The 24,568-nt window shown below is 39.6% G+C and overlaps 1 protein-coding gene across 11 annotated transcripts in view; it reads left to right on the top strand.

Moving 5' to 3' along the window:
• The first annotated feature begins 736 nt into the window (after positions 1-736).
• The window catches only part of ITGB6 (integrin subunit beta 6), a 56,927-nt gene continuing 33,095 nt past the window's right edge, over positions 737-24,568 (top strand). The window contains exons 1-4 of one of the 11 annotated variants that reach the window (XM_083840804.1): positions 737-2,178; positions 4,131-4,164; positions 23,456-23,520; positions 23,975-24,051. In XM_083840804.1, coding sequence (XP_083696930.1) covers positions 23,991-24,051 — 61 coding nt within the window. In that variant the 5' untranslated portion in view covers positions 737-2,178; positions 4,131-4,164; positions 23,456-23,520; positions 23,975-23,990. Of the gene's footprint in view, positions 2,195-4,130; positions 4,165-5,987; positions 7,553-15,955; positions 16,253-23,455; positions 23,521-23,731; positions 23,871-23,974; positions 24,052-24,568 lie in introns of those variants that run through there. The other 10 variants (XM_083840803.1, XM_083840802.1, XM_083840806.1 and 7 more) reach the window with 10 other exon arrangements.

The raw sequence follows: 24,568 nt of genomic DNA, 5'->3' as shown, positions 1-24,568 counted from the left end.
CTCTGCTAGCGTCTCTCACTTTTTGCCTCTCTTTTGCCTAGAGGACTGAAACCAGCCTGTCAGTGTGATCATATTCACAGGAACTACAACTGTTTGTACAAGATCTGAATCTAGGCTAATACCTGCTTTAATAGCTGCTTCCAACAGTTACTTGTGAAGACTCAGATGGTAAATTCCATTCAATATATTATAGCTTTTAAAAGCAGAGATTTTTCCAGAAATAGTTACTCTTTTTATAGAGGCTATTTTGCACCCTAGTGGATTATTTTAGATAGTAACAAGTTGCTCTTACGTGTCCCTGGTCATCACTCACTTGCAAGAATAATATTGCTGGGGGAGGAGGCTAGAAGGAGACCCTGCTGCGATTCAGACCTTGGGTTCCCCTTTTTCCTCCCTTGTTACCTGACAGTAGTTTTGGAAGAAGAAGAAGAAACTACTAGACATATTAAAGACCTGGCATAAAATATTGGACCAGTTTTTCAGGTGTCACCAAGGGGTAGCAAGTCTAAAGGTGTCTCTCCATTCCACACTTAAGGAGATCTTAACTAGCTTTAGCTTTTCAAGCAAGTCTGAAGTCTACTGGCTGCCAGTCATCCTGACAAGGTGATGACTAACAGGGACAATTAGCTCCCTCTCCTAACATGCTGTCTGTCATGACTATTTGAAAGGGAATAAGAACATTTTTTTCCCAAGGAAACAGGTTGACAAATGGGTTTGGGTCTGTTAAGGCTTTAACGTAGCTTCATATTAACAAAATGTCAAAAAAGTTGTTCCAGTGAGGAATGGGATCAAGCAATATTGTCTGCTTTGTAAAATCCTATTTAATTCATGTTTACATATTTAAAAATTCATCCTATAGCCTGTAATTCCACAGGAGTGAGCTGCTGAATTTCCATTAATGTCAGAGATCCTGGTATTGTCCACCTGATAAAGTAACAACTTTATTAATTTTAAGTATTAAGTAGTTAAGCTGTGAGTTAAAAAGTAGAAGCTGTCAGTAATTTAACTCATTTCCATCTCTTTCAGAATCTTATTTCCAGTCTGTAGACAAAATTGAGACACATCTGACTGGTAATTATTCATTATCACCATTATCCAGCTGCTATTTATTAAAGCTAATGCTTACAGAAGCATTCTGCATCCCTGACATGATGGTTTTAGCACCCATCTCTCATACAGCTTTATTTTCAGATCTGCTGAGTGCCCAGAGCAAAAAGGTTAGGCTGTGATGCATGTTTGCTGCTGAATTTTAAGAACTAAAGTGTCTTCAGTCAGACAAGTAATTTTTTTTTTTCTCAGACAACACTTCTAAACGAAGTGATTCATGTAGCTGACTGCATGGATCTCAGGAGAACTTGCTTAAAAGAAAGGAGAAAGACAAAGGAATTACCATCACTTAACTAGGCTACTCCTCACAATGACTGAGAAACAATCAGACCATAGTCTGAGAGCCACGGTGAAAAGTTACATGACTAATTTGTATTTGCATTGTCTAACTGGTAGGAGGAAGGAGGACGTAGCCACAATAGTCAATTTATCGGAAGAACAATGTAGTCATTCAACAGGGCATTATTCTGAACTAATTTAAATGACAGCACAGCAGCCTGCTCTTGACTTAAGAAATCATAAGTCTTTCAAATTCCGTATCTAATAATCAAATTTTACCACTGACTTATTTGTTGACAGAAATTACTTATAGCTAATATGTTCCTGTTGCAGACCCTGAGGACTCTTTGTTTATGCTAAACGTGAATGTATTCTAGCACATGAATTACTATCCTCCTGCTTGTTTCTTGGGCGCCTCCAGAATAAGTAATACATTGGCATAACTTTGCCATTTGTCAGCCAGCAGTCTGGTAGCACATTTGCTCGTCAATCTAATTTTAACCTTTTCTCATATGAGCACTTGGTACTTCATGTAAATCAACCAGACAGTCTGTCATTCGATAGGACACTATCTTCATAGTCTTCTAAACTATGTGCTCTATCATATGTGTTCATTTTTAAATAGCAGAGGAAAATTAAAACTAATATATTACTTCTGGTTTCTTAATACCAGAATGCCAGGAATCTCTTTATTACCACAATAGAGATAAATGATACGTCTAGCAGAGTTTTTTGACAATGGGCACAGTAATGCATTCAGCAGTTTCTGAATTGGAAGGTCTGTCCTGAATGGTAAGTAGTGCAATGTGTGGCTAAAGGCTTCATAGCACATAGAGTAGGTCTGTTCCTATTATCGCTGTAATTTGCAGCTAGGAATACAAAACATACATTCAACTGATTAGTGAAAAATATATTTATAAATAATTACATTACGGTTCCGGTAAGTTTCTTGTTAAAATGCTGAAGCTGACTCTGAGAAGGAGAACATAATTCATTCCTAAATATAGGTAAGTTTGTCAATGTTCATTTATTTTGATAATTTGTGTAAATAACATGTAAGGCTTACTGGTATGTCCTTTACTTTGTGAGGTTTTTCAGAAATTGATTTGGCTATGAAATAGTATGTTTGAAGTTACACTTTTAGCTGTTTTCTCAGGGTTGCTGTAACTATGCATCACTTCAATATCTTTTATTTTTTTAAACATGAAATGAAGAAGGTCATAGTCCACTTATACAGCCTAAACACATTCTGGCTTTTTCAGCTTTTTTACTGCATGAAGAATGTTTTTAAAATGAAATTTTAAAGTGGTACGGAAATGATCTGCAACTTCTGCCAAAAAATCAGTACCATACAACACCTGTAATCGTTCACTGGATGGTACTAGGTGGATTAACTGTTTTAACAGTTATGAAAACTAGAGTTTGACTGATCTAGATTTTCCTTATTAATACTTTGAGACTATTAAAGCTGCATTGCATTTCACTCAGGCTTGTGATAGATAAAATTACTTATATTTAATACTAGATTCCGTTCTAATGATTTATGACATTGTACTTGGTCTGGGGCAGACAATGAAGGGTGCCTGCATTTCTCCCCAGCACAGTACTTAGTAGTCCCTTTACCAAAGAGCAGAAGTGAAGCTCATTGACTCCTGTAACTCACAAATGCACCTCCTCAGGCCATTTTTTGCTGTGCTGCTGTTTACTTACAAACTTGATCATGCTTTCAGTCCATCCCTACTGCCATGCTTCCTTTCTAGCAACTTCTGTACACTGTATGCACCCCTTTATTACTGTGGAATTCTCACCTCTGTTGTGTCCCTGGTGAATGAGTTCTAATTATAATTAATTTTATTTCTTATTAAATTAATTTAATTGTATTAATATCATAAGTAATTATATTTGTACAATCTCTACCACAAAGATCTGCTTCTGATTGAGGTTGTAGTGTAATAGAAGTAATAACATATGAATTGCTTCCACTATCAGCTTCAGTATCTTTTTTAATCTACAAATCAAGTGCAGGCAATATTTGTTGCTCAAGATCTAAAGTTACATATGACTTCATTTAACACAAAAATTGCAGAAAGTGTTAGCCAGAGTTTGATTAAGTATCTTCAGGAACACAGGCCTGAGATATCTGACCATAAGTTTTATCTTCAATAAATAAATACACAGCAGCAAGAATTTGTCCCAGAAAATGGTCAGGTAGTTCTATCACTTAATTTTGCATAGTGGAGTTATACGTGAGTTTATCTTCCATGTTCTGATGAACTTTTCACATGGGAGTTTGTTGGTCTTCCAGATCTAGATCTTTTGGGGCCAGTCCTAGATCTTTTGGGGCCAGTCATCTGCAGTTTCAGCTCTCAGGGATGTATCTAGGCAAATTCAATATGGTTGGTGAGGTAGACTGTCACAAGCAGTAACAGCACTTGATTTCACTGAGCTTGTCAAAAGTAATTTTAGATGTATTTTGTTCACTGTATATGAGATCCTCTGTTTTGCCACCATTGATCTTACAGCTGTGAGGTTTACCTAGTTCAGGGTAGTGCACAGAACTAATAAATGTTTTCTCTGAGGAAAAACAGTGAATTTCTGGGGATGGAGAGGCTGCATTATAACACAGGAAAAGTATTTTCTGGTCTTACTTATTGTTTGTGCATTGGAGCACGTGTTTGACAAACATCTTTTTTTTTTTTTCCTTCAAAATTTCCATGACACTTGGTCTTTATGGATAACTGAAGAAACAACTGATCAGAAGTAACAGAATTATACATGGTATGAATCTGTTCTCAGATCTTGTATATTTTGTTTGTTTGTTTCATGCTTGTATGAAGGAAAGAGAAAAATCATGGTAACACAACTCGAGTAATATTTTTCCCTGGAGTGCATATCTAAGGACAAACGGTTATAGTTCTTAGCAATATATTCCTCCAGGAATCAAAGGCAAAATTCAACCATCTCTACTCAATTGGCTCAGTCTTCTTCTGTCACTTTGCATGTAGTTTTTTGTTTATATATCATTCAAAAAACCACCCCACCCTTAAATGTGTTTTCAGCTGCTGCTAGTGAGATGGCTTTAAAAATGTCTTTGTCCCCAAGCCATTAATCATACAGATTCTGCTACTGTCCATTGGTTTCTTAACCTTGATTCACTCCCACTTGTTAGATGACAAGTCTAGGTATCAGAGTATAAATTTGGCTTACTTCATTGCTTACGTAATGTTTCCTCAAAAAAAAAAAAAAAAGGTGGTGGTGGGGAATGCAAGCCATATGAGGGACAAAGAAAGCTCAGTTATTATTTGCAGCAACCTCTGTATTAAATTGGTGCAAAAAAGGTAAGTGCCACAACAATGTACTGTCAACCTGAGCTGCAGGTATTTAGGCCCCATACGGAAACTAAGGAAAATGGAGATTATTCTGTCCTCCCTAGCATGTGTCTGGCATCCTGACTTGTTGGAGTTTATTTTTATACCTATCCTCCCCAAATCATCAGATTTAAAAAAAAATAAATAAAGTGAAAAAAATAATGTTCTAAAAACGTAGCTAGACTACTCTAGTGAAAGGAGGACTTTGGGTGTTTCACTTAGAAACTAAGTTTACACTTATTTAAGTAAATAAAAATACCAAAAATAAAGAACATCACCACCCCAGCTCTAATGAACTACGTGATATAATTATAATTGAAAGTCATTCTTTAGGCATTTAAATTCTGTTTTCAAGGGCACTTAATAGTATTCCCTAATGTGCCACTCCCCAAGTATCACATCGACAGTAAAAGCCCAGGAAAAGGGCCTTTATGACTTGTATTTCAGAAGTATGTATAAACACATATCAGAGCCTGCCCCACAGAGCTCAGCTGGTGGGTTTGTGTGATGCCGAGGCAGATGCCATGCGCTGCAGCCATGTTGTATCTCAGCGGCCTGCACCAGCTCCGTCCAGCTTCCTTCATCCCATGCATCCTGGTCACTGCGAGCAGCTCTTGAGTTCGGCATGTGGTAGGCACTGCTCGGTGACCCTGTGCGCCAAGCACAGCTTGCCAAGGTGATTAGTGGTTTGTGTATGACTGAGGCTAAAAGCTGGAAATGGGGTGGGCAGGGAAGTGCCTCCCACCACCTTGCTCCGCATACATGTTCTCCAGACAGTTCTGGCCTCCAAGTCAGCTGCCAATTTACAACTTTAGGCCCTAATTAGCTCTCAGGGATGTATCAATAAAAAGCCACAATTCAGGTTTATAGGTGGTAACGAGTGTTACTGTTCCTCCTCAGCAAAATTTATTCTCTGACAGTTTTTCCATCCAGTCCTAAGGCACTTTTCTCTTACAGTGCAACTTAGTACTCCACTCTGACCTCACTGCTGCTACTGTCACCTCCATTTTGGGTCCATGCACGGTTCCCTGAAGCTTTCCTGCCTGCTGTTTGCTCCCCTCCTCCCTTTCACCTGAACCACCTCCACAGACTGAATGCTCTCAGAGGAAATAGCCTTCCACCCCTCTCCTTTCACACCCCAGCTGTACTCAATGCAAAGCTATCTCGGGCCCAAGGCAAGTTTCTGTCAAAAAGCAGGTGTAGGCAATACTGGTATTAAAGTAACCTCCAGCAGGCCCCAAACCTTGCAGCAGGGAGAGAGTGATCTTGGGCCTGTTTTCTCCCCACCTGTGGGCATCAGCTGAAAGGCCTGTGCACCAGGCAGGGTGAGGTGGTTGTTACATTTCTACTTGGGCCTAGCAGAGAGGTGTTTGGCTTTATTTAGTATAGCGGATAGGAAGAAGCAGCAGCAGCATCAACACCACAACTGCTGGTGGTGAGAGGTCTCCAGCTGGGGCCTAGGCCTGTGGTGGAGTTCTGGGGCCCTCTGCCCCTGCAGTGGGCAGGCTGGTGTGGTGAGGGGGCCCGTGGCTGCTGCCCTGCTGGTCCACCTCAGGGTGTCCTGGGCACAGCAGTCCCCAGCCGTGTTACACATAATGTCCCCTGCTTGATCTTTCACTCCTGCTTTTCCAATTCTCCTCCATGTGTTCCCAGAATAGATCCTGACCTCACCCTGCTTACTTTCTGTTTGCTTTCCCTTTTCATACAGTGCTGCCCCAGCTCTTCATCCCCTGCCCAGAAAAATAAGACATATGCTGGGGTGCTTTTGTTCTGTGTGCCCACTTAGTGTGTTAGAAGAGAGATAAGGTGTTTGTTCTTCTATGTTGTGATCCGTTTGGTGCTGATGCTTTCTTGCTCATATCCCAAGGTAACTCTGCCTCAGTGCTTTTTCTGATTTTGTCTGGGGTTTGTCTGGGATTCTTTTGTGCATCCCAAACTAAGCATGTTCTGCTAACCTGGTCAAAGAACCTAAATTTTGATCTGTTACAATGAACTTACAGTGCAATGGGAAAACGCACCTTCAAAAACCACAAGTGACCTGATCGGAAAGTAAGTGAGCTGGAGGCAGAAGCACTGAATTTACAGGAATAGAGTAGATTAAGATTATAGCAAATAAAAGCATTTAAAAATCAGAATGGCCTTAACATCACTCTCTAAAGTAATGGATTAATTATTCCAGAGAGATTGTTCTGTGTGTCCCTGTGCTAACAGGGCTTTTATTTCTTCCCCCTGGCGAGAGGCAAGAAAGTGGTTGCTTAAATCACTATTGACATACAGCATATGAATTCCAGTTTTGATTTTATGAACAGCCTCTATCATCACGTCTTCTGTGGACTGTCTCATGCTCATTGTGCTATGGGGTTAGACACACTGTCACCATCCCTATAAATAGCCTGCTTGGTTATGAAGGACTAGCAGTATTTCCTCTGGGAAGAATAGGACTTTTGACTGGTGGCATTTTAGGCCAGTTCTCTTTAAACCTCCTAGAGGAGATAGGGTTTGGACAGTGAGAAACCTGATAAAGAAAGCCAACAATCAAGGTATTAATCGTTGAAGTGCAGCCACCCAATGAGCGTGGAGGGTCCACAGAGAAAATTGAAGTTAGGAGTAGGACAGTGGTGTGCTTTTAAAAACAAAGGTCAGCTGCAGGGCTGGTAAGGAGCAAGAAAGCTGCCATGCAGAGAAAGAGAAGCTCCCTGTGATACAGCGGGAAGCAGAGCTGCTGCGCAAGACTGTTGCAGCGTTGGACAGGTCTGCTCCGTGCCCAAAAAATGCTCAAGCGTATTGGAGAATGGAAGGTAAGCTGACATTGTTTTCTGTATCTTTATTTTTGGAACAAAGTAGGAGGTAATTATGTATAGAAAATGCGGTGTTTCAGCTATCAACTGTTTAGCTATCAGTATGGTCTTTTGAGTGTGGAGAACACCTTCGAGCAAATACACAGCACCCTCTCAAGGTAGGTTTGGTAGGGGTGGATGCTTTTAAGCTTGTCAAGAGAAGTTCTAGAGATACAGGTCATCTGGTCTGTACAACCCTGTTTCTGTGAAGAAATGTGCTGGAGACACCAAAGAGAGCACAGGTTCAGCTGACTGTGCAGTGAGGCAAATTCCACTGCACACAGTGTGAGAGGTCAAATACAGCATGGCGTTGACAGATAACAAAGCTTCCTAGGTGTCTTCTCCTGGCTATTGAAAGTAACAAATGCCAAGGTATCTGGGGGTTTTCCTTACAATTAACAATTCATCTGGAATTCAGACATCACCTTCCACAACTTGGGAAGTTTCCAACAGTGCATTTAATTGTCAGAAGAACCCTTTGTGCAAATCGTGAGTCTGTACACAAAAAGATTGCTCTGCCAAAAGGAATGAAATAGACCATTACATTTAAGGATGACTAACTTTTTCTGAATAGTGAAGAAAACACCACACTTGCCAGTTATCTCTTCTGTGCATTTCCTCAGTTGTGGCTGAGGCCATCTGATGACTGTTTCCCTTTCACTCCCAGCGCAGTGCAGTCTGTCTGCTGTCAGCAGTTAATGAAGTCACTCACAAGCCTCCATTCCCCGGGGAAAAGCACTTCTATGAATAGACCTGTTACTTACGTCTCTGTTTGCAATGCTCTCAGCGCTTCTTTTGCTGTGCCACCATTTCTAATGATTGTGCCATTTTTGAACAATGGCCTTTCATTGTAGAGCTACTGCTATTCAGGATGCCAAAAAAGCTCTTGCTTTTGGCACAGCTGTTAGAGTTCTCTGAAGGCTTCTGTGTTGTCCTCAGTGACAGACACATGTTCTGAGGTACCACAGACTTACCAAAAATGTGCAGAAAGTGAATGAATAGTCTTATTGCTGCACGTATTTTCAATAATATTCCACAGGGAATTTCATCATGAGATACTTCATCAACACGTGTCCTACAATAAGGAGGAAATAAAGGCTTTTGTTTCTGAGAACAAAATATTTCCATCCTACTGAAATAGAAAGGGAAACTTGATCTGATGAGAAGTACTAGAGAACATCACATATTTGCCCAGCTGAGCTTGCATGTCTGGTTGTGATTAAGCTTGTGTTTATAAGGAGTTATGTGTTGGTCTAGACAGAGGTGAGCTATAAAAGAAATGAAGATAAAAAGACAGATAAAGAATAATGAATCATGATAATGTATTATCCCAAGGACAGAAATATAAGACCTTGTAAATACTACAATTTGTAGGGTCTACCAGTGAAGTCAAAGACTACTCAGTGGAGTTAAGTCACTGGTTTGTGTTTTCATGACTGAGTTGTGTGGTTGAGGTCTAACCCCAAATAATTTTAGTTGAACACCTGTCTAAGAAAATTTAGCTACGAATACCAATAAATGGTCAAAAGGAGAGGGACTGAGTAAAATAGCTTTTGGTTTGAACATTGCTTATTCTTTCTTTCGGAGATGTGGGAGACATTTTTTTTTAAAAGGTGTTTTTTATATCCACTTTTTTTTTTTTTTACTGGACTTATTCTTAACAGGCTCCCCCAACATCAAGTTGTCAAAATTTTAGTTCTCAGAGAGTTATGATAAGCTCTTCGATAAAGTGCAAACTGTCAATTTCTCTGCACCATGAATGTTGGAACTGTTCCTATGTCAGCAGAGTTCAAGTTGTTTTCGTATATGAACCTTTGTTCATGTTCCTCATCCTCCTACTTATATAAAGCCAAAACAAAAGAAACTTGTTACCCAGACTTCTCATTTGATATTAATTCTGGGTGGCTGAATAAGTCTGTGATTCATGACCCATGTTAAAATTTAACGTCAGCCTTTAATGTGTTCAGCCTGACACATGGTGTGTCTTATAATATTGATATATCTCATCGACCTAGCAATCTGCATCAGCTTGCTGAAACATGCCACGAAAGGAAAATGATACAGTTGTCCTGATCTACTTCTCTGTCAAAGCTTTAATTAAAACATTCACACTGTCTGCTAAGGGTTTGGGGGAAACTCATAAGATGCCTGTGCAGTCATTCACAACATTTCATTTTGAAAGTTTAGGAGGATAGGAATATGCCTCATAAATCAGACTCCTGTGACCTGGTCAGCATCTCAACAGCATCCAAAACTTATCTGACTTGCTCTCTGGAATCCTGTATCTAAGAAAACACAAATTCACGCATCAGATATTTCCCTGATGCATTTGCCAAGCATTTACTTCCAGTAACAACCCAAGCAGTTGCAGTGAATTCAGCAGACCTGCAGAGCCAGAGCAGTGCTGTTCTCACAGTGGTTGGCATCCTTTTCTCAGAGATACAGAGGTACAGACCTGAGGACAGATTTCCCCTTCAGTTTTTTGTTTTGTTTTTTTTTTTTTTTTTACATTGCTGGCACACAGACAGCCTGAAGGCTGTGACAAGGCAATACTCAGCCATCTGTAGGTTTGTCAGCTGGGAGGTAGAGCTTGATCAAAATGAGGTTTCATTTACTGTTAGCTGCTCCTGAAATGAGACCCTACCAGACCACCTAGGAACAGCACTTGTATGATAAAGCCTAATGGCTATGTCTGCAGAAGTTTCTTATTAAGGTCATATAGAGATATTTTTTTTTTTTCTTACCCAAACAGAACTGTCTAGAGGGTAGGACTGCAAATGCTGCTGTCATCTTCCCACCCCCAGGACAGAAAACCGACTTGTAACAGTGATCCTTATCATCATTGGAAGGTGCTTCTTGCTTCCTTCGGTCCCACAGTGCCATGCTAGCATCAGTTCCTCTGATCCAGTAGCAATGGATGTTAAAAGCACAGCCAATACCTCAATTGGCTGTTTAAAATCAGCTTCAGCAAGCATTGCTCCCTCTCTGACCTTTTCCTGGCTTCTGTGTCCCCTGTGTTTGGCTGTCTTCCACCCAGGCATTTAGGCTCAGATTTGGAAATCCCCTGTTCTCAACACTGGACTGTTGTTTTTCTGGCAGAATTTACCTGCTGTCCTTGTAGAATCAGGGCATCTGTGATGCCAGAGTATTAATAGAAATTATAAACAGAAAGAGGTCTCAGCTACAGGCTGTGAAGGCAGGAGCTTGTGATGCTCTGTCTGAGCCTGAACTAGTTGCAAGAGAGGAGCAGCTTCTTCCAGTGAGTGATCTTCCTCAAGCACTCTTCATCACTATAATAACAGAAGAAGCACAGTACCAGGACCATTAAGGAAACAGTATGCTATGAAGACTGTGAACTTAGAAGAATGTAAACAAAAGGCCAAGACTTGAAAGATTCATTACTATGTGAGTTCAGAAGCACTGGCTAAATCAAACCATCACTGTTCAACACAAAAACATAGCAAATAAAACCAAGAGGTGTTTTTTGAAGAAGCAGGGGGGAGAGAAAAGAAAAATACCACTGTAGAAGTGGTAAGAATAAATCAGATAGTAACACATGAGAACATAGATATCAGTGGAGAATGAAGGGAAAAATAGGCTTTATTATTCTATATAAGCAAAACGATGTTAAACGAGACTTGTGAAATGAATGCCTTTATCAGTAATGTGACTTCGCAGTGCTATCATGAATAGCTGTTTATCAGCAGGTTCTAAAAACCCAGTCACACTCTGAATAAGTAAATGCAATGTTCTTGTTGGCTTTTCTATAGGTTTTAAACCATAAATATTGAGCAGCTTACAAAAAATGAGAGAGAAAATGATGACTTCATGAGAACAGATAAATATGTAGTTTTTTCCAAGCCACTGCTAGCATATTCAATTTGCTACTGGCACTCTTTTTTATATAATCTTACTTGAAATTGTTACCATGATTTTCGGTAGTAAGTCGTGTACCATTGCCTTTTATCTTTAAGTTAACGTGAAACAGGGAGATGTGGGCATTTGTGGTTTTCCCTTGTTCAAGAAGGGTCAAACTACAGAACAATATAGGAATATCCATAACTTTGAATTCCACAAAGATAGCTGAGAAAAATATATAAAATTAACAGTTGATATGTTGGATTATTAATTTTCTGGCCCAGATTTGTTCTGTGTAACAGTGAACACCTAATGTGCCCAGCTTTGGAGCCAGTCTATTTTTGACTGTTGTCTATAGAAAATGCAGAGAAAGGGGCACCTCCTGTGTGCGAGCCCAAGACCTGTGTTTACTGTTCCCTGGAGGTTTGCTTATAACATGTTCATGGCCTGGCACGCTCCCCGGGCGTAGTCATAGCACCAGTGTACAACCTGTTTGAATTCCTCCTTGGTCTCTACTGTTCCTCTCAGACATTCCTGAGCACAGCTATTGTTCTCTGATTTAAAAGGGCATTCAGATGCCTCTTCCAAATTAACAGTAACTCAGCTGTTGCTCATCCTTTGTGCTGGCTGCAGGCTGCACAGCTTCATCAGACTGCAGCAACTGCACGCTTCTCCTTCAAATCTGTAGACCATCAGTGAGTGGTGGACGTTTGTTTGTTGTAGACACAGGGTGCAAATTCCCTTGGATATTAACCAATTTGGGGGAGTTTTACGGTGCTGAGTTATGTCTGTCTTACCTGTTTATGGACACATGCTGTAGTTACCTCCAGGCCAATAACATTGCTAAAGCAGCACAGTGAAACAGCAGATTCTGCAGTAATGGTTGTTTTCCACAGAGTTTCTCCTGAATCAGTTTCATGAGCTAGACATGCTAAATTATAATAGTTTCAGGGTTGGTTCTTCAGGTGCTAAAGCTACCAGCATAGGCATTCCTAAAGCCTTCACTCTTCATAAATAAATCCTGTATTCCTCTCTGGGAAGAAATTATATCATTCTCTGTTAGATTTTGTCAATAAGGCTTTCTATGCCATTTTGCAATCCATGCGGAGAACTGGATTTTTATGTATCTTTTCTTCCTATCTCACATGGTAATTATTAGGTTGACTAATAGTATGTTCACTAACCTCTTTACCCTTATTTATGTTTTTCATATGATGACCTTACAGTAGACTCTCCAGTGTCTCGCCTGATTAGGGTGGGTAGGGTCTTGCCCTAACACAGAGTCTCATCCACCAGGTCAAGTAACATACGGTAAATCAAAAGTAAGAGTAATGTTGGGAAGAGTCACATCATAACTGACTGACTGTATAATGAATAACTGATAGCTATGACTCAGTGTCTGCATTTCTTTCCTAAACACAACACTGTATTGTAGGCTGGCTTTGAATAGTTTTTTTTTCTTTTTTTTTTTTTTTTTTCCCTACATAGTTCCAGGTAATGGTTAACTCCAAATGACTAAAATACCTTCAGGAGACCTGATGAGATTTCTTTCAGGTACTCAGATTCAAAAGTAAATTCAGGCTTTTACTTTATCACTTTTTTTAAAAAAACATATTTTTCTTATCTGAAGCTATTTTAAAAGTAGCCAACAAATAAAAAGTCATCAGTATTACTACTGATGCATAATTTCAAGGTGAAATGATTGTATTCCAGGCAAATGCATGCACAGTATGTGCATCCATTTTTAAATTTTTTATTTTTTTAATAAAACAAGACATTTTAGCATCTGTGGCAATGCAGTCATTTCTGAGATGAAACACGACTTTGCATCAGCTTACATTGTAGGATAAAAGGTGGAAGGAGAGACCACTGAGAAGAACACAAACTGGGAAATCTGTCTGAAGGAAAAGCTACCATTACAGAGTTTCATTCCTGAAGAGGGTGTGTGAAAGTATGCAAGACAATAAAGAGTAGCAGATGTCTTAAGAATTGATGTTATGGGGAGTGTTTTAAGGCATTTATCTTTTGAGAGGACAGAGGATTTTTCACAAAAAGTAGATGAACTCCATCTGAGCAAGTGTGGTGTTCATTTTCTGGAAGTAGGATTCCTGTAGCTGATATCAATATAGTATAACATGATTACATCATGTTACAATACTACAAAATATCACATGCAGACAATATACATTTATATATCTGTATAACCAGTAAAAGTATTGCAAGCAAGAAAATAGGAAAGAAGGTTGGGGGACACTTGTAAGTAATTTCCATGTGTGGTCCTGAAAAGAAGGAAATGATGAATGCATGCAGGAGAAAAAGGTATGATGGATGCAACACGAACAGGAAAAATAAGTATTAACATGGGTGGGAACATGAGGTGGATGGTCTCGATGTCGGGAATAAAAAGAATGTGAACAATGTAATTAAAAAAAAAAGTGCAATGTCATTGAAGACAATCTGAGGTATTTATATACAAAAACTGCATGCAGGAAAACATAGGCTAGAAGTGCAAGGCCCAGGATGACCCTGAATCTCTCAATGATAACAAAGTATGGTTGATGACTAGTGTATGACTGAAACACTCTTAAACTGATGCGTAGACAGTTATGAAAACTAAAAATAAAAGCAAATGTACAAAGGCATCACTCAGTAACAATGCAGAGACGGCATGGGTGGGGTGGAATTTGTCAAACTTTTGGGGCAAAGTATGGTGAATAAGGGTCTTCTGAAGGACCACTAAAGGACTCTTACATATATTTCTAATACAGATAACTTCAGGCATGAAGGCAAAACTTTCAAGCATTGTCTCATTACGGGAAATTTTGATTGAACAGAAATAGAGTATAAAACAAATGTTACTGATAACAGCAGAGCCAGTTATTCCAGGGTGTGATAGCTGGCAGATTTCATCACTATGCAGTCACTGGACTAATATGATGCTATTCTAGGTGGTCTTTGTTAGGTAGTGATGCCATAGAGCAGCTGGTTGTAGAAAATAACATAGCTAATGTTATCCCAACTTGATTAAATTGAAAATAAGTGAAAGAATAAACATAAATAGGTCTGTTAAATACAGTACTTCAGAAAAACAAATTTTGAGAAACTGGAGAAACTAGCTAGTGTTGTCAATTGGATGAAAGTTCCAAGCGTGAGGATTAGAATTTCTTTAATTTAAATATATATAAAAATAATAATAAATCTGCACTTTCTGCTGTAAGTAGAGAATGAAGTGTGTTAACACCTTGCTGGAGAAATAATATGTGTGTGTGTATATATATATATATATATAAATAATTATATTAACAGTGAGGAAAAAAATATATGAAGAATGAGCAAAGAGTGAAAGACATAGGGGAAGCAGCTGTATCTTGGAAACCAAGAAGTGTAGAGTGCAGTCTTATTTGTTACGTGGCGAGCAGACTTACCATCTGTAAACCAAAGCACAAAGACTAAAAACTTCTTATACCAGAAAGATGAAGGGAGGTCTGCCATGTGGTAAGGACGGGGTGTTGATTAAAGACAGTGTAAATACTGCCCAAGCCAACTAATTTTTTTTTTTTTTTCTGTGAAGAGGATGGTATAGATCACAGAGGAAAATAAACAAGATGGTAAGAATCCACAGAAATAAGAACTAACGTTTGCAAACTTGAAAATTAAATCCAAAGAACAGAGTAGGCTCACAGTGGAATGATGTCCATCATCCATCCTAAAATGCTGAAAGAACACCAAATTAAATTTCAAATACAGGAGCAAGTTTTTCTTAAAAGACCTATCAAATCAAAGGAGAGAGAAAAGTGGAGGAAAAGTGACCTCACATCTACAGTTTCATTAATTTGACCTTAACCATATGCAAATTGTGTACACGTTTTCCTAGAAATAATAAATAAAGATGTGAATATAAAAAGGAAAAAAAATAGAATGAAAGCAGTAAATGTTTGATTAAATATATAAGGGCTGAGAATATGTATGGATGATACCATCTGTTCTGAAAAGGGAATTATTGGGCTATCAGAGATTACAAACAGATTTTCAAGTATCACAGTTTCAGCTAATCTCTGAAATTATTAATGCTTTCATTGCTGCTAAAAATGGCATGCTCAAATAAGAAAAATATCCATCCTGTTACATAGACAGAGAGGAGAAATTGAGAGCTGGAGGCGTGGGATTGAATTTAATAGCACAAACTGAGGTGGAAATAATTTCTGTTATAAACTGCAGATTATCAAGTGGACAGGAGAAGGACCATAATGTCTTGATCAGTCATAGAAGGATGCTCACAGAGCTGGGATGGAGCCCTGGAAAAGGCAAAAATGATCCTCCTTAGATATGATGCAGGCGGCTGAGGAAGGAATACTACGTAGAGGCTCCAGTGTAGGAGGCATTGGTCAGAGCTCTTCTGGAGTGCTGTGAACAGTCTGTCACCCATAATTAGGAAAGAGCATTGAAAGAAATGCAGAGAAGTAGTACTACACAAACCAAAGAATGAGCGATATACAATTGCTGTCTATAAATACATCAAGGGGAGGGGAACGAAGGGCAGGGCAAATACTAGGAAAGGAAAGAAGTTATTTAAGTTACCAGACAATGTTGTCACTAAAACAAATGGATATAAATTAGTTAGTCCATCTAGGCTGGAGTTTAGAAGGTCTCCAGCGATGAGAAGAGTAAAGTTGCTGAAACAGTCTTCTAGTGAGAGTAACAGGAACAAAGCACCGTGACTGCGGGTATCACAGTAAAATGGAGCTTATTTGCTTGTGAGCTGGATAATGCAGAATTCACCTTGTTCTTGCATATACCGCAAAGGTGAGTAGAGCCACTTCGTATTTGCCTATCTGCCAGGAAGAGAAACTGTCTGAGCTGTCTTATGACGGATTTTGATAAGTTCATGAACTCAGCTGTATAAGGTATAAGGACACGTATTTGGTATCTATGAGATCCTTCACAGTGCTGAACTATTGAAATTTCTGTTAATCTATTGGTTCAAAGAGAAAACATGACTTTATGTCCTTCTGGGACATGTTGACATGCTGCAAAATATTATGAATGAATTTTTTTAAAAAAATGTTTTAAATTGTGGTAATTCTGGTCTTGCTAATTGTCCAGCCAAAACAAGGCGATGCTGTTGTATGTCTGAGGTAAGCATAAGGTATCAGTCAATCGAATATTATTAATAGGCTTTACATCATCAATCGTTTTGAACTCCTAGAAAGCCCTGTTAGGGAAACTCTGCTCTGCCTCATTCCTATTGTATTACTCAGTCAAGCTAATTGAAACTGATTTAGTTGGTTTTATTTTTACTTAGAGATGTTTCATTTGCATGTTCTTGGTCCTGCATGGTTTTTGTTTAGGTATATAATATCAACATTTCTTACCAGTTCTTTAAGAATTGTAGAAATACTAATCTTTCTGTAAAGGGTCATTCTCCCAATATCCCTGTTTACATATCAATGTACCCTGCTGGTTTAAATTTCCTTCCTACACGTGCTCATAGCAATAAAACAAGATTTGCAAAATACAGGAATAATTTATATCAACAAAGATATTGGAAACAGTTCTGACATTTCAGAATCATGTTAACTGAGCTTATAACAAAGACTGGAAATAATGTTCTGTTTACTGTGGTAGAGGAGAGAGGAATTAAAAAAAAAAAAAAAAGAAGAAGCTGGTAACAAAAAATTATAACCTGAATATAACATAAATGACCAAATCAGTTAACAAAGATATGAGTGTTTCCAAAGATTCTTAAATATGTAGCCAGGCAAAATATTGCCAAAAGGTCATAGGGGAGTTAGTACTGACCACCTTTATGCCTGCCGGTTTTAAAGTAATACCTACTCCAGAATAGCAGAATAGCCATAAGATGGCAGCATGCTGCTCAAAGAGCTCCTGAAACCCTAAATCCTGTTTTTTCCCCAGAAGCAGACTGGGCCCTGTGACAGGAGGAGTGGACTGAATTCTGCGTGTCTGTAAATAGAAACCATACCGTCAATGTTCAGAATAACTTGAAAGCTTCATAAATCTAGCTGGTTTCAGTCAGCGTCTTGGCCCACTTTCTCAGTTATTAGCAGCTGTTTGGATGCTGAAGTAAACATGCTTATCTATTTTGGCTACTCTAGATTAACATTATTCAAACCCTATGTTTGAGCAAAGCTCTGGAGTTCCATACCCCTAAGTATAGCAAGGTCAACTATAACAAGTAGAGGTCTATTTTCTCTGTGTAAGACCAGAGTGGAAAAGGTACTTTTTACAAATGATTTAGTCCCAGCCTCATAGTTTAGAATTTACATCTGGACAAATCAGGCCTGCATACATCGTGATTACACATTCCTTCCAGCTTTTTCAAAAGCAAGGCATTTGCACCTAGCTCATTTTGCTTATTCATCACATTTCATGCTATACAGCTGCAACATGCGTGTCGCAGGGCTGCCTTTGGCCCTTTGTGTAAGAGGGGAAGTAGGTAGAGTTTGCACTCAGCATTAATCTGAATGGAGGAAGCTGCAGAAAGCTCCCAGTTAAAGGGCAGAGACCTGACATCTTGTGGATTTAAGTGCTGTGGGGTTAATGCTAATGCTCAGAGCAGTTCCAGCCACCAGCACAGAGCTGAGGTGCTTCCTCTGGGGTCCCACCACCTCACTCTTATAGGGCAGGGAGGTGTACAATGCAACTGTGAAAATCAAACAGAAACTTAGGCCAGATTCAAAAGGCTGTGTGGCATCCCTGGCATGTTTTGAGTGCTGTGGGCTGGCTGACAGTCCTGGTTGGAAACCATGTGATTTTTCCACTGGTTCCACCTGAGTCCTGGTGCAGTTGGGAGATTTGATTATTTGGCTTTGAGTGTGATAGTTTATTCAAATCTGAAAATCAAACAGACCTTTCAGAGTGCTCAACCATGCAAAGGAAATTGAGGACAAAGGTTTGCTCACGCCCTCAGCTGAAACCAGCTGGGTCAGAGCTGTGGGTGAGGTGAACATGGGTTGAAAACACCCTGGGTTGTCTGCCTGCTGTTCACTGCACAGTTGGTGAGCAATTCATCCTTCTTCCTCCTCTTCCTCTCTGTTTGTTCAGAGGTAGGTTGTTGACTTGGCTTTGCCTTCATCTAGCAACAGCGCACTGCTCCGGAAACAAGAGGAGACCAGAGCATGAGTCATGACCTGAGTCATGGATCTGCAACACCCCACTTTGTTCAGGGCCGGAGGGAAAAAATTCCTTTCCTACATGTGGCCGTTCAGCTCGTGCAACCCTCTGGAAGGAACTGCAGACTCTGTTCATCTTCTAAAACTGCTCTCTACCATCTGTGTAGCAGTGCTTGCAAACAAAACATGAAGAGAGTTATGAGAAGCCTTCGTCTTTTCACGCACTTGCCCACATGTTGGCAGGGGTCTGTGCCTTAACCTACACAGTAGTGTTTTGGTGCGAGTCCCGTAGCTGGGAATGAGGTTAGTACACATCCCAACAGGGGCGGCTCAGCCGCTGTACATGCACGTCTTCATGTACCGCAGGCTCTGTGTCATTTATACAGGACCCAAATGCTTACAGCAGCTTCTTTGGGCTGAGGCTGTTTTCTGTTTCAAGCAATACCCGTGTCGCATGGGTGCCATTTAACAAAGAATGATAGCAAATAGTATCAAACAACACTAATATGCATAAATCCAAATACATTTATTTATTTTGCACAGTGATTTGGTAGGTGATACTGTTGTTTTCTAAAAAAAAGAAAGTAAAGTTTAGAGAAAAAATGTAAAGTTACCGATTAGTTGCATTCACCATCATTAAATTTGATGAATTTCCCCATTAAACACAAGTGTTCATTAGGGATTGTTGTTTCCTCTTTAAATGTTTTTGCCAGATCTCCCCAAAGTATTGCCAGCAAAGGCGGGGGCAGGACTGTCCTTCCAGTGTTGTCGCCATATTTGCGTGCAATCTGTGCTGGATTGTCTGATATTCCCATTGCTATGTGGCTACTCAAACCACCTCGGTTTCCTTAGAGCTCAATCTAAGTTTGGAAACTTTTTTTCAGGCTTCCTTGCCTAGCTAATTGACAGTCATCCTCTGAAACATCTGTCATAGTTGTTCTTTGGAACTAGGGCTGTCAGGCTGGTGAGGGATATATTTTTGGGAAGATTTTTTTCTAAAAGTGCCTTCCATTTCTGCTGGCCCAAGAGTCAGGAACCACTTGACTGTGCAGCTATAGAACAGCTTCATCTTTTTAAGATATTTTTTTTCTCAGTTATTCCATAATATTTGCATAATCTTCAGTTACCGTCTTTCTGGTCAAAAGGTTTGCCCTAAGTTTTGATCTCTATCTCACTGCTTCCATTCCTACAGGACTTGGCAGATGAGGGACAGGAAGAGAGAAATGTTTTCTGAAGGGCAGGAGACACTTCCCCCACCTTTGTAAATACTCACAGAACCATTTCATCGTGTGGGACATCCAGACTTCAAATTACTCAGTATTTTTCCAGGCTTTCAGATTGCGTGTGTATGAGAAGAGCATTGACAATTAAGTGTTGGTTTGTGTGTGGAGCTGAGAGATCACTTACAAGAATTTCTCCTCCATGTGAATAGCTCTCCAGCTTCTAATTCAAAGAGATTTTCCTTGCTCCAATGAGCTTGGGACATACTGATCTTTTATATTGACTGATAGGCTTTTACTGGAGCTAACATGCCGCCTCTTCCAGGCTTTGTCTAGCACAGGAGGAACTAATTGTTGATTTCTGTTGGACTGGTCTTCCTGTATGTGTAATTATGCTACACCAGTTCATGCCCTGTATGCAGGAGAGGCTGGTATTTTTTTCTAAAATGAAGTCATTTTTTAGATTTGAATGAGCCAATGATGAGGCATGCTTTTGTATGCAAACACTTCCCATTCTGGAACTTTTACAGACCCAATCAACAGGCTGACTTTTGGATTCAGCTAAATGGCCCAGAAAAGCCATACATTAGTAGCTTTTTCTAAAGAGGAAAAAAAAGCCTTATTAATGAAATGCTACCTGAGGCTAATATTTTTGTTTTATTTCTTATCCCCTGTCCACATCATTAGCTTTCTTTTATTATTTTTCTGCATTCTCTATGTTTAATGTTGGCTACTCACTAATGAATTTGTTAAAGGTTGGTTGGATGACCAGCATATCTTTCTGTGCTATCTTTCACGTATTATAAGTGCCAGGTATGGGGAAAAATGCAGTAAAGATTTTATCCTGTACAAATTTTATTACCTTCTAGAGAAGGACAGACGTGCATTGTTCAGTGCTGCCCATAGTGAAAGATAAACAGCTGTATTCTGCTGGGATGTGTCATTGTAAAACCATAACCCTGATTTAAGCAAGACCAAAATTTGCTCCAAAATGAGCATGTAGTGGCTGATAAAAACAGTAATAACTGCATTGTCTGTACTATAAGCTACCATTTGTTATACCTCATTGGGCTGATACCTCTAGTTTGAGTTAACAGAACAAGACTGTCTTATAAACCGTATATTCCTTATAAAGGGGAATCTTGCTGTCAGATCAAGCAGTGCCAGGACCTCAGAGGCCATCCTTCCCACATCAGCATGGCTATTTCTGATTGTGCTCTTCTAGCGTCTGTGATAGCTAAAGCTAGTAAAACAGTACATTAATAGACAAACTTCCTGGTCAACTTATCTTTAGATATCGAATAAGATGTTTAGTGACATTGCAAAACAAATCTATTATATCAGCGCCCTACCTGGGTTTTCTTGCCTTGCCCAAGATCCACTCTTTGTAGATGCTATCTCCCTTCCCGGACCTCTCTTATCATCCTGTGCCCCTGTCGCTGAGATTGTCAGTCCCACTCCGTCCAGTCCTGTGATCTTCTCATCGTGGGTGCTTTTAAAAGTCAAAACTAACCTTGGTTCTTCTCTCCTTATATTTTCCTTTGTGTTTTTGTGGTTGTTTTGCTGTTGTCTATTCTTCCTCTGCTCTACAGTCTGGGGAGGTCTGTTCTTAATAATTTGCAGAAACTTAGTTATTTTACTCAAGGCAAGACTTAACTCAGATTTGGCAGCCATCCCATTCAGAGGCAGGCACTTAGCCTCCAGTCATGCTGTCCTTGCCAAGACCTATATAAAATATTACCACACAAACAAATGGAGAACCGATGCTATCAAACCGAATTTGTAAGTTTTATGTAGGTTGTATTATTCTTTCTGCACTAAAAAATGATATCTTGAATCTAAAAATAAGCCTTTACTAACTGCCAGGTGTTCAGCTGGCTGGCCCTTAACCTGGGAGACTTCTGGTGTCTTTTGGTGGCTGAAGAACTGTCATCAAGTCCTTCGAGTGCAGGCTTTGAGGTGTTGTTATATTACCAGGGGCTAGTGAGAGCTGCAAAATGAACTTGTACGTTGAAAGGGCAAGCACTAGTTTTTGGAGTTCTGCAAGGCTGTAGGCATAGCAACAGTAGTACAGGACGTACACACAAATGTAAGCTAAAGACAGGGAAATAAAATGTGTTGGATGGCTCTTATAGGAGGATTTTTTTCTCTGTATGAGTAAACATTTTCAGTCAACTCCACTTCATTTTGACCTTGTGTAGTTACGGACATTGTCCTCATAGACCTGTGTCTTCACCAGCCAAGGGAACATAATTTAATTGATGCTTTTTTCATGCCACAAGAAATTGTTGTAGGTGAACACATGGCTCACAAAGGATACTCCAAGATATAGAAAGCAGTTGAAGGAGACTTAAGAATTTACTGTTGTAAATAGAAGTGTTAGGATGTGGTTCCACAAGAGTTAGCTGGGCTAAATTCAAATTATCATGCTGCCACCTTCCCTGTCAGCTCTGCCTGCCTTTCCTGTTCCCTCTCCTGAGCTGGTGCTCACACTGGGCTGGGCAGTGACACAGTTCAGGGGACCCACCCAGGGGAAGATTAGCCCCCCGGCCTTCCCCACGGAAGGTGCTTGGCTTTTAATTGGATCAGGCTGAATCAGCTCACTGCTTGTTTGGACATCAGTACTGGTAAGAGCAAAGGGGTGTGAGCAGGGCAAAGGTAGGCTTGACGTAATCCAGTTTGAGCTGCTATGAAAATACCCGTAGACTGTGTAAATACTAGTAAAATCGGATGTGCCTGGGAATATGTCCAGGCACTAGAATGAGATTCTCTGTGCTATTAAACTGTTAAAATGCTCCCTGGCATGAATTTGACCTCTTCCAATTAACACTCTCTGCAAACAATTTCTGGGCACATTTTGGTTGCTAGAATGGTCCCAATAGGCAATTTGCAAGCATAAACTCAGGTCTTTCTGTGCCAATTGGCCTCAATGCCCAGGAATGTTTCCAGGCATGTTGAGCTTACTAGTATAGACCTATCCCTACTGTCAGATCCTGCCCCAAAATTGCAGCTACCACCAGGTTTGAAAAGGGAGGTCTGATCCTGCCAGTTCTCATGGTGAGAGCAGCCTAGGTTTTTTTACAAGCTAGCTTCCCAGCTTCAGTAGGATTCTGACTGTGGAAAAACAGGATATATTTTTTTTAGGGTAGACCAGCAACACAACTGATGAAATTTTAATTTTATGCTGCAGTGTGTAGTCAGTTGCAAACTCTTAAGATAAGAGAGGACTTGTCCTGAACAAATTATTTTCAAAACAAACAATAGCGAAGCATAAAAGATGAGAAGAGATGGAATCGAGACATAAGAAATTTTATTTCCTTTAATAATGCAATAATGCTGTAAGAAGGGCATATTTTGCCTTCATTCCAAGGGGTGGGGGGGAGCAAAAACTTGTTATGTTGTTGTATCCGTGCTCTACTGCCATAGAATATTTAGCCACTTACTACACAGAATTGAAGCTGAAGTGATTTTTTTTCAAGTCAGTTGCAAAACTGGGAATACATTTATTCCTTCCTCTACATATTAAAAATTCCACAATTGCAGCATTTCCTTTCCAGTTTGCAATGCTAATAAAATAAATGTACTCTGTATCTTGAATTACCAAAGCCAGGTCCTCAATTATAACAATTGATTGCTTTTTGTTTTTTTCGCAGTTGCCTTTACAAGTTTCCCTCCACACCAGGGAATCTGAAAAAATGGGATTTTTACATCTCTCCAGGTATATTCACTTAGCAATCGTACGACCTGTCTGCCTAACACACTCTCTCAGGGAACAATTAAAGGAGTTATTTTAGAAGAGCATTTTAGAGTTCCTGTATATGCCAAAAACGCTCGCTTGGATGGCTTGCTCTAGGACCCAGAGTGACTGCAATTGACAGAAGTCTTCACCTGAATGAATTTTCCTTCTGATTGTATACCTTATAAGGAGTACAGGAAAACAAGGAAGTGATAACCATGTTCAGGTTACTTTTATGCAAAGCTTGCCGTCTTTACCTGCTCAGGTAGCTGTTGTTTTTATTTTCATTCATGTTCTGCCCTGATAGGTTTGAAGATTCCTCGCAGTCCAGTGTAGGTGACTTCTTAAAACGTACACTTTGGGAATGTATGGATTTTATGATGTTCTGTCTTTCCACAGACGATAAATAATACGTTAATATTTTTTTGTCACACAGCCAGCACTGAAAACGAATGGGGATTGAATTGTTTTGCCTCTTTTTCTTATTTCTGCAAAGAAGTAACAATGTTCAAGGTAAGACTCCGGGGCAGTGGGATCCATTTCTAAACCATTTTTGCTTTGTCTCTTGCTTTAAGTTGATACTAAATAGCTTTCTGTCTTCTGTATTTAATCACTCCTTTCTCTTTGGCGACTGGTGGTTTTTTTTGACATACCGCTGTAGGGCAACCCTGTGAATTCATCCAAGATTTATGTGGTCATTACATAGCAGAACATGTAAAAGAGACAGGCATTTGAGCAATTGTGGTTATACTAATCAATGTCTGAACTGAGAAACTTAATACTGCATATGTGACTGAATGTTTCACCAGTACTTACACAATAAATTAAAATCACATCATGTATCTACAGATGTTGGTGAAGCAATTTTAAGTATATACAGTGAACATACATAATATTGTGGTTTTAGTATCTCTGGTTATGTTGGCAATGTCGTACATGACCTATACCAGAAACAAATATAAAGTTTTATCAAGTGCCCTCGATCAAACAAGTAGCGTGTTCTCAGTGAATGCACATCTATAAAGCATGC

This window comes from Anser anser (genome assembly GCF_964211835.1).
Source record: "Anser anser genome assembly, chromosome: 6".
NCBI lineage: Eukaryota > Metazoa > Chordata > Aves > Anseriformes > Anatidae > Anser > Anser anser.
The sequence above is the reverse complement of the archived record's forward strand: the minus strand, read 5'-3'. Positions and strand labels throughout refer to the sequence as shown.